This window comes from Sinocyclocheilus anshuiensis, unplaced genomic scaffold (genome assembly GCF_001515605.1).
Source record: "Sinocyclocheilus anshuiensis isolate Anshui unplaced genomic scaffold, SAMN03320099.WGS_v1.1 scaffold1133, whole genome shotgun sequence".
Classification (NCBI taxonomy): domain Eukaryota; kingdom Metazoa; phylum Chordata; class Actinopteri; order Cypriniformes; family Cyprinidae; genus Sinocyclocheilus; species Sinocyclocheilus anshuiensis.
Genome location: NW_015555792.1, coordinates 300,951 through 311,233, shown reverse-complemented (window position 1 = coordinate 311,233; position 10,283 = coordinate 300,951). Strand labels below are relative to the sequence as shown.

At 35.5% G+C, this 10,283-nt stretch overlaps 1 protein-coding gene across 2 annotated transcripts in view; it reads left to right on the top strand.

Annotated features, from left to right (window-relative positions):
• LOC107674878 (ribosomal protein S6 kinase alpha-6) overlaps positions 1 to 10,283 on the top strand; it is a 31,169-nt gene that overhangs the window by 5,932 nt on the left and 14,954 nt on the right. For both annotated transcript variants that reach the window (XM_016469012.1, XM_016469013.1), the window contains exons 2-9: positions 368 to 424; positions 2,716 to 2,832; positions 6,273 to 6,354; positions 6,438 to 6,518; positions 7,213 to 7,292; positions 8,494 to 8,600; positions 8,850 to 8,887; positions 9,183 to 9,325. In XM_016469012.1, the coding sequence (XP_016324498.1) occupies positions 368 to 424; positions 2,716 to 2,832; positions 6,273 to 6,354; positions 6,438 to 6,518; positions 7,213 to 7,292; positions 8,494 to 8,600; positions 8,850 to 8,887; positions 9,183 to 9,325 (705 nt within the window). The remainder of the gene's footprint in view (positions 1 to 367; positions 425 to 2,715; positions 2,833 to 6,272; positions 6,355 to 6,437; positions 6,519 to 7,212; positions 7,293 to 8,493; positions 8,601 to 8,849; positions 8,888 to 9,182; positions 9,326 to 10,283) is intronic.

The window sequence follows — 10,283 nt, the reverse complement described above, 5'->3', positions numbered from 1 at the left end:
TATTTAATACATTAGAATAATAGGCTGTTACCAATCAAATAAAATGAACTGCAAAATCGGCACAGACAATTCAGATGTTTACACTGTGCAAATGCATAAATAATGCTATGAGACTGTGTGTGTGTTGGGAAATATTTGAATAAAAATGTAATAGCAGAAGTTAGTTATCATAATTGGTAAGTCAACCAGTGAATTAAGCTAATCAACTATTCATAAAGATATTGATAGATTTATTTTGAAAAATTAATTGACTAATCAAAAGAACAAATCCACTGAAAATGATAATTGTTAATGAGAGCGAATGATGCCTGGTGCTGCTGTCCTGTGAGAAGCCTGATGTGCTGTGTGTGATTTGTGTCTGTTTCAGGTGAATGGACATCAGATGATGGATGAGCCGATGGAGGAGGAGTCCTACACACACTGTGTGAGTATCTGTCTTTCTCTCTCAATCGCTCCATGATTCCACTCACTGGAGATCAGGGTTTCAACATCTGGCTTTTTTAATGCCCATCGTCGTCATACATGTTTATAATTGGCAGGTGTTTGAAAGTATTGGCAGTATAAACACTTGTGTGTACAGGTCATTTAAGTGCAAGAGGATGCACAGAGAACTCAATTCAATACTCATGCACTGCTAAAATCTCCTCTCAGACATTGCACAAATACACAGTTCTCTGTCACATCTTCTCACAAAATTGTCAAAATGCCCATCTTTGTGAGTATCCATGTAAACAGTGTCGGTTATGTAACTTAATGTAAGTTGAGAAGGAAATCAGATGTGTATGAATTTGTGCATTCAGTCTTAAAGTGACAGCAGCCTAATAAACCTGATTATGTCTGTGTCTTTGAGGTCATTCCAACAACAAAACACAATCACTCACTGCCCTTAACTAAATAACTTTTGTAGTTTTAACAATGATACTACTACTACTACTACTACTACTACTAATAATAATAATACTGTGTTCCTGGTTGTAATTTATTTGTTATTACTGAGTACTTGTCTTTAAGATGTTTGAATGTTATATTAATTAGGCTAGAAATTTTGGCTTTTGGTATTGAAATTGCAATTGAGAATTGTGAAATTTCTCTGGTATCTAAAATGTTATTGTCGTAACAGCCTTATACTGTATATTAGAATGTAATGTTAAAAAGCAGTTAAACATATAACAGTAGTTATGTATGTATTAGAGATGCACCGATTGCAATTTTCTTGGCCGATTTCCGATTTTTTGTTAGTGTGATCTGCCGATGCCGATTTTTGCTGATTCCGATTTTCTTTCTAAGAACTATAATTGACAGCATATACAAACAATAATCTACTTAACTTCAACGCAAAGTTTTATTTTCATTAAAAAAAAAAAAAAAACACAAGTAAAAAGTCAGTAATAAAATAAGAACAAATAAAAAACATTGCATAAAACAGCACAAATAAATGCAATAGAATAAAGAGAGCTATGAAACTTGAAGTTTTTCAGGTTAAGTAAGTTTTTATTCAGGTAAGAAATACTACAGAAATTAAAGTAATCAAATGTAAAATAACACATCCAGTGTTATTGGATGTTATTTTTTACTTCATGCAAATTTTTACTTCATTGTAAAAATTAAATACAGATTACTGCTTACCATTAAAGTTATAAAACGTATTCAGTCAAGAAGTTTTTCAGGTTAAGTAAGTTTTTATTCAGGTAAGAAATACTACAGAAATTAAAGTAATCAAATGTAAAATAACATATCCAGTGTTATTTTACATTTGATTACTTAATTTCTGTAGTCTTCATTGTAAAAATTAAATACAGATGAATGCTTACCATTAAAGTTATAAAAATGTATTCAGTCAAGAGCAGAAAATGATTTTCTTTGTCTTTTGGTCTTTGATTAACATGCCAGACAGCAGCAGGAATATTGGACTGCGGTCCCTTTAAGAGTTTATCCACGCGGATACGTTCTCTTTCTCAACTATTTAACGTTCCTAAACTGAGTGTGTTTAACTGGATACTCGCCAAGATGGGCATTTTGACATAATTTTGTATGTTTTTGAATGTTTTAGCGCAGTTAGCCACTCATTTTGAATGCGCAGCTGACGTTATTGCCTGTGCCGCTGGTAACAAAACGGATCGGATCGGCTCGGAACCGGAAAGAAGTGAGACTGACTGACCGGTCACCGATCCGGGCCGATCATGAGGAAAACCGGCCGATTCCGATCCTTGGCCGATCGATCGGTGCATCTCTAGTATGTATAGAAGATAATCAAGGAAAAGTCTTAGTCGTCATTTCGATATAATTTCAGTTATGTAAAATAAATATTTTTATTGCAGCAATGGTGAGCATTTTTTTACTATCTTTAAGTTAAATTGTGATATATCATATACAGAGGCCCCAAAGTATTTGGAAACTTAAGCCACAGTTAAAAATGTATTTGCATTATTTAACTAAATATTAAGACTGCATGTAAATTGGCGAAGATATCTGCATTGACCATTACAAACCCACATCCACTTACCACAAGCTTTTATAAAATAGTTTTTGAATAATACTGAATAAAGTTAATAGTAACTAATAAAACCATTTTATTTCTGATGAAAATAAACAAACTGGTGTCCATCAGCTGAGTCACATGAAATCCTGTAAGTAATCTAGATTTGTTTTGCATTTTGAACGCTGTCCTCCAGACACTTGTCAGGATATATGTGTGTGCTTGTGTTGTGTGTGCAGGACGAGGGCGCTTATAAAGAGATTCCCATCACTCATCATGTGAAGGAGGGCTGTGAGAAGGCCGAGCCCAGCCAGTTTGAGCTGCTCAAGGTTTTGGGACAAGGCTCCTTTGGGAAGGTCTGATTCTTTCACTTCATACGTGTTAACAGTTGGTGCACAAACTTCATGGTTTGGTGTGATATTTGTACAGCAGGGAGAACAAAGCATCTGTCTTCGAATGATTTATTTTGTAAATGCAGTGGCTGCAGCAGTTCTTACTGTGAAGACACTCATTTGCACATGACTCCAAAATGACTGGAAAACTATTTCAGGGTGTCCGCGGGTCCTTAAAAAGTCTTAAAATGTCTTAAATATTTTAATATATTATTATCTTATATTAACCATTTGCACACACGAGCATTATCTGGCTCCGCTCCTCCCGACCGCAGACGCAAGTTTACAAGCCACTTTTTCCAGCGTTTTTCAGTTAAATTCTTGAATTTTCCCCCCTTATGAGCAACACATTTTTGTACACGATAAAAGCTCCTTGTGGTTTAGTTTATTCATAACATGATATATTAATTTCTATCTGACCACCACACAGAATATGAAGAATATCAAAACCTTTAGGAGTCACCTGTCCACGAAAGTCCTTAAGATAGCAGCATGATAACACACTCAATCAGTTGAATGAATGACTCAATGCTCACTCATCAAGTGACTTACTGGTAGTTCAGTTGAGAAGTTTGTTGAGAAGTATGCATTTTTCCCCGCAACATTTCTTATTTGTATACTCATAAATGCATTTAAAACCTTCATCTCATAACATTATTTATTGCAGTTGTAATTATTGTCATTTGCAGTGTAAATTATTTAATCTGACTGGTAGCAGCCCTATAGTGTATATTGAATTTATTGATAAATTGTAATAATTTGGTTAAAAATAGGCCTTTGTAAAGGTAAATATGCAGATTTAAGTATGTAAAAGCTGATAGAACACTGATGGAAATATTGTTTCAGAATAAATTGTTTACTCCACCAAAAATCTCAGTGATGCAGTTATTTTGCAGGGATATTTTGTATGGAATATTGTCTGCTGACATTAAAAGTTCACTGTATATCGTAGTAATAAATATAATTTATTACAGCAATGATATTTTGTTTTCTTTTTAATTGAAACACATTAAATATTACATATATGTATGTAATAAAATGTGTATTTCCATTACAGGTTTAGGTCTTAAATTTCATATAAGGTGGTATTAAAAAGGTCTTAAAAAGTCTTAAATTTAACTTGTTCATGTCTGCAGAAACCCTGAATTTAACATAGCAACATAATAATGGCAGGAAACCTTAGACATTAGCAGTATAGAAATTAAAGTGGTATTTTCAGTTCCAGGTTTGATTTATTGAAGTTTCAAATACATTTTCTCGACCTCAGATCTCAAGTTTGAAATATTATGTCTTATTTTCAATAAGCAATTATACAATTCAAAACTGGTCTCAATTTTGCTGTGGCAGCTGATTGATCTGTGCTTATTAGAATACAGTCATACACTTGGGTTCCTGTCTTAAATGTGTCCCTGGAGCACAAAAGCAGTCTTAAGTCGCTGGGGTATATTTGTAGCAATAGCCAACAATACATTGTATGGGTCAAAATTATACATTTTTCTTTTATGCCAAAAATCATTAGGATATTAAGTAAAGATCATGTTCCATGAAGATATTTTGTAAATTTCCTACCGTAAATATATCAAAACTTAATTTTTGATTAGTAATATGCATTGCGAAGAACTTCATTTGGACAACTTTAAAGATGATTTTCTCAATATTTAGATTTTTTTGCACCCTCAGATTCCAGATTTTCAAATAGTTGTATCTCAGCCATATATTGTCCTGTCCTAACAAACCATACATCAATGGAAAGCATATCTATTCAGCTTTGTATAGATGTATAAACCTCAATTAAAAAAAATGGACCCTTATGACTGGTTTTGTGGTCCAGGGTCACAAATGTGCTTTACCTGAGAAGAGCTGTTTGCTCTGAAATGTTTTTATTTTTTGTTTGATGCACCCAAAGATAATGAATAATTTGTTTCCTTGTGTTCTGTATAGCGAAAGCCCTGTATCCAGGCCTAATTACGAGTCATGTCATAAATCTGTCTAGTGTTATTTGTTTTCTTTTTCAGTCTTAATACTTTATCTGTGCATTTAGCAACTAACATTATTACTATAAATGAGTACAGTAGCATTGGAAGCCTGATCTTGTGGCTTCAGGATCTTGTGGGACCCCCTAAGTAATGATAACAGCAACCGAACGCTCCTGGTATCTATGGATCAGTCCGTTCTCCAACCATTCTGTTCATTTCACTGCAGAAAAGGCTTTTCCGAGCCGGGATGGACTTCTCTTTTACATTTACCAACCAAAATACACACAAATACATCAGTATATCATCATAAACACAGCTGTTTTTTTGTCTTAAATGAACATAAACAGTTTTGAAAGAAATGCATGTGGAACAATATTTTTAGGTTCGGTGTTAAAGACACAGCAGCCTAATAAATGTGCTGCCTGTCATTAATGTTAATCAAAGAACAAAAGAAAATCATTCACTGATCTTGACTTGAATAGCTTTCGTAACTTTAATGAGGATTAATATTTTATTTGTCAAAAGAGAACTATAGTGTTTTTAAACTTTTGATTTCAATTGCTGTACCTGAAATTTGTTCAGTTGTATTTATGCAATTGGATATTGATTTGTTTGTTCCCATTTTATTACTGACTGTTTACTTGTCTTTAACAATTTAATATTGAATTTTTGTTGTTTTTGCTGTGGTATTTTTTGTTAAAACCATAGGCAAAAGTTCCTCAGTGTTCTGTAGGCTGCTCATGTTATTCAGCTGCAGCAGAACACTGTAAAAACACTGAATAAATATGTTTGATTTTTTTTAACTTATTGGAATCGAAACTAGGAATCGATAAGAATCAGTATGAGTAAGCAGAATCAGAATCGATAAAATTCAAATGATACCCAACCCTATTCTTCACAGAAGTCTTAGACTGCTGCAGTGCATTTTGATTACAAGGTTTTACATCGAAAGTGTGAGCGGCGCATGCTTTTTTTGCTGCTCATGTTAACAGGTTAGAGTATTTACATGGGAAACAACATTTTTTGATAAACAGTGCAGCTGGTGTTTCTGTGTGTTTTTGCAGTTCTGCAAATCGTGCAAAATAAACTACTCTTCAGAACATTCAGAATGATATCAACATTAGCAAGGAGTGACTGATCACGTGCAGGAGTATTAATATTGCATAGCTGTGCAAAGAAACTTATTGTATGACCAATGCGCCTCAATCACTACCTCGGCTCTGATGCAACACCTGAGCTGTTGGTGAAGCTGCGAGATCCATTGTCAAGAGGAACCTGCAGTCCGCTGTTTCACTGGAGCCAGCTTGCAAAAAAGCCAGTTTACGGTTTACTAGCACTGTAATACAGTCAGTTTGCGTGGCAGCCAGTGCATTTGTCCCAGTTGCAAGCTATCAGGTTTTGTTTTCATGTGATCTGTCCTGTCCTCAGGTGTTTTTGGTGCGGAAGTTGATGGGTCCGGATGCCGGTCAGCTTTATGCAATGAAGGTGCTCAAAAAGGCATCTTTAAAAGGTCAGTGAGTGTGCATTAGTGCCAACACACTTCTGTGATGATATACTCGTGTTTATTCCTCGTTTGTGTGTGTTGTGTTGCAGTGAGGGACAGAGTTCGCACTAAGATGGAGAGAGATATTCTGGTGGAGGTCAATCATCCTTTCATTGTGAAGTTGCACTATGGTAAGACTCTTGGAGAAACCTTCTGAGTGATGGTTATGGGGCTGTTTGACAAGATGTAGATTTTGAGGAGGAATTTGAATGTTACAGACAATTTGCAGTGAAAATATAATGCACTTGTTGATATTGTCCGCTTCTGGTAATAGAAATGCATTCGTTTAGGATAAGTGTTTCTAAAGTGTATTTACAAAAACAGATCTCGTGACCTGTAGGTGGTGCTGTCACCAAACTTGGCAGGTTTCTTCAGATCATAATGCCAATAAAGTAAACCAAACTTCATCTTGGTTTGGTCAGCCCTGTGTCCAGATCTGTCCAGTGATCATTTCAGCCCATTTTGGTGAAACTTACACATTCCAGACCGTTTGCTTTGCATAGAAGTTTACAGCATCACTCGAGCCCAGTCACTTTGTAAATGTGGCTCTTATGAATTCAGAAAGCAGTACAGTTATGACCGTTTCTCTGTCTAATGGAAAGATGCTGATACCGTGTTTTCTTTTGAAACCATAAAATATACTTAAATGTATGTGACAAAAAATCCATTATATACTATGAATATAGACTTAAAGGGACAGTTTAAAAGTGATTTTGTTCCTTTGCTTGCTTTATTTATTTATTTTTCGTGGTATGATTGACATTTCCATAGAATTCCCCATAATTCCCCAGCTCTGATACTGTTTTTTTTTTTTTTCACTTCCAGCCTTTCAGACAGAAGGGAAACTCTATTTAATTTTGGATTTTCTCAGGGGTGGGGATGTATTTACTCGTTTATCCAAAGAGGTAAGCATCTCTTGTTCAAAAATTATATGCGCAAATCACCCAGAATTTCATCCAGAGTGCAATTGTCTTACGTTCATTTGCATGCTTTAGTGCAGGACTCATTTGACACAGATTTATTCTCTAATGCAAAATACAGCTCTGTTGTAAATCTGTAATGATATCTCCTGTATCGTGCTGTGAAACCCAAAACTTATATCCTATTGGTCAGCAAGGTTTTTTTTTCTCTACCTCTTGGAAGAAGTTGGCAGAAAATTATTCTATTTTGCAGTCAGTGTGTTGGGATCCACAGATGAGAACTGATTCATTTTTTAGTCACAGTGAAAATTTGCAGTGATTGTTAGCAGGTCTTTAGTCTGTGTACATTGCCAGACAATTGTGTTTCAAATAATTTTTTTTTCTATTTATTGGTTTCTCTATTTATTTATTTATTTATTTATTTGTACATATGTACTGTACTTTTTTTCTGTTTTGAAAACGTTGTTTTATGTGCACCGTCGCCACCAGGCACAAAAGTTGCCACAAAAGTTTAATTGAATCGACTCTTACATTAGAGATTGAGGCTTCAGATTCAAAAACACCTCATGCATATTTAATTACATCTTATGTCTTACAAGTATGTGTGTGTTTATGTGGAGGAGACGAAATATTTGCTAAAAAAAAGCTCCTTTGAGATAGATAGATATATATATATATATATATATATATATATCTATCTATATATATATCAATTTTATTCTTAGACATTTCATTAAGGCAAAAAGTGACATTATCACATTTGTTTTCTCCGTTCCTGAATGTGGCAACATGTAAACGAATGTACATGTGAATCATATGGATTAATATAAACAGAACTTTCAGATTCTGAAATGGACTGGATTCAGTTGGATTAAGAATGAGTGCATGTAAACACCTAATAATGTGAAGGCAGTGTAAAAACTCATGTGCACTGTTTTCAAATGCAGTTTTCAGTTGCATTTGCCAGTAAATGCATTGTATAAAAAAATGATGTGTTAATTAGTTCCTAAAGTAAAACTAGATTTGTGTGTTATCAGATTATTTAGTGTGCATTAATTGTTCCCCCCCACCCTGTCGCAAATTGATATTAATTTGGCTTCTTTCTATCTCTGTCATTATGATGCTGTGCATTATGTTGTTGTTTGTGATCTTTGATGCGAGAGTAAATCTGTCCAGTTCTTACTAGGTTATGTTTACAGAGGAGGGTGTGAAATTCTACCTTGCAGAGCTGGCCCTTGCATTGGATCATCTACACAACCTAGGCATTGTTTACAGAGACCTGAAGCCTGAAAAGTAAAGTATCCCCCTTCACCTCTCCGCTTCTCTCTCTCTGTGTGTAGAGTAGAAACCACTCTCTCTCTGTCTCCGTCTCTGGCTTTCACCTGCCCTCTCCTTTTGATCTTTTATTAAATAAGGATGGATTTATCTGACAGAACCAATGTTCAAGATTGTAATCGAGAGGTTTTGGATTTTGTTTGTTGACTCTTGTTTAGTTCATGTATTTTTGTATCTGTATTGGAGAAATGTGGTCTTAATTTTCAGCATTTTGCTTGATGAAGCTGGACATATCAAGTTAACAGGTACGCACCGTTGTCCCCTTATTACACTTCCCTGCCTGTTGAACTTGTGCATGTAGATATCAGGCAATTCTGTAATGTTTGATTCTCTAAAATGATTGAGTCATGTGTGGTGTGTTTGTGTCATGATGGGGTTGTTTGTCAAGCTCTGCTGCTGGAGGGCCGTCGGCTCCTGCCTGTAGTTTTCACGTAATCCTCGATAAACTCTGCAGGACAGTGACTCCAGGAGGAGAGTTGGACACCCCAGGTTTAGCTTGGTGATGCAGATGTGACCGATGTGCTGCTCTGCCTTTTTCAGACTTTGGGCTCAGTAAAGAATCGGTAGATCAGGACAAAAAAGCGTACTCATTCTGTGGCACTGTGGAGTATATGTCCCCTGAGGTGGTCAACCGGAGAGGTCACACGCAGAGCGCTGACTGGTGGTCTCTCGGCGTCTTAATGGTAGGACCTTAATGATTTTATCTCTCCCCTAATGAGCATGACTGGAAAACGTAAAGCTATATATGCAACACTGTTCTCTGAAGACAAGGAACAAGGTGCACATGGATAGCATGGGATCCACTCTCAGCTGAAGCGCAGCTGTAGCCTGTCGACCGATAATCGGTTTAACCGATACTTTTCCTGATATTTTAGCCACTGTATGTAGAAATAAGAGTTGTTTTGTTGTGTTTGCAAGGAGGGAGGGAAATTACAGTATTGACAGCATTATAACTAAAATACATGTTCAGTTCAGTACTGTTTTTATCATTGTAAACAATAAATAAATATTGGTTACGTATATTGGTTGCCGTTCACACTAACATGCAAATAATCGGTATCGGTTCTAAAACATAGAATATCGGTCAATCTTTAGGTTAGGGATGCACGATATATCTGCCACCATATCGGTTTTGGCCGATAAATGCTCTTTTTTTTCTGTTATCGAAATGCTCCTTTTTTCTGTTATCGGTATCGGCCCGATAAGAAAATTTGGCCGATATCTTAAAGCCGATAAATAATGCATTATTTCCTTCACAGACACTTGACATGAGATGACTTGTTTGCATTATTTATGCATTATTTTATTTATTTGTAAGACTTTTTGTGATGAAATTTGGTAATAGGAGAGTAAAATTATTTTTAAAACGTACACTGTTCAAACTGCTTATGTTGAAGTGTTTGGGATGTGGCTTTTAATGATGAGACTTTTTTTATAAAAGTATATAAAAATTTGGATATAGATTTATCGGCCAACATATCGGTTATCGGCTTTCAAATAATAAAAAAAAAAGATTGGTTATCTGTATCGACCAAAATGTTCATATTGGTGCATCCCTGCTTTAGGTATATGGGAGTGTAAGGTGTGTTGTCTCTGTTGTATGGACCCGTTCTCTCACCTGAGGTCCTCTGGATGCCAGCA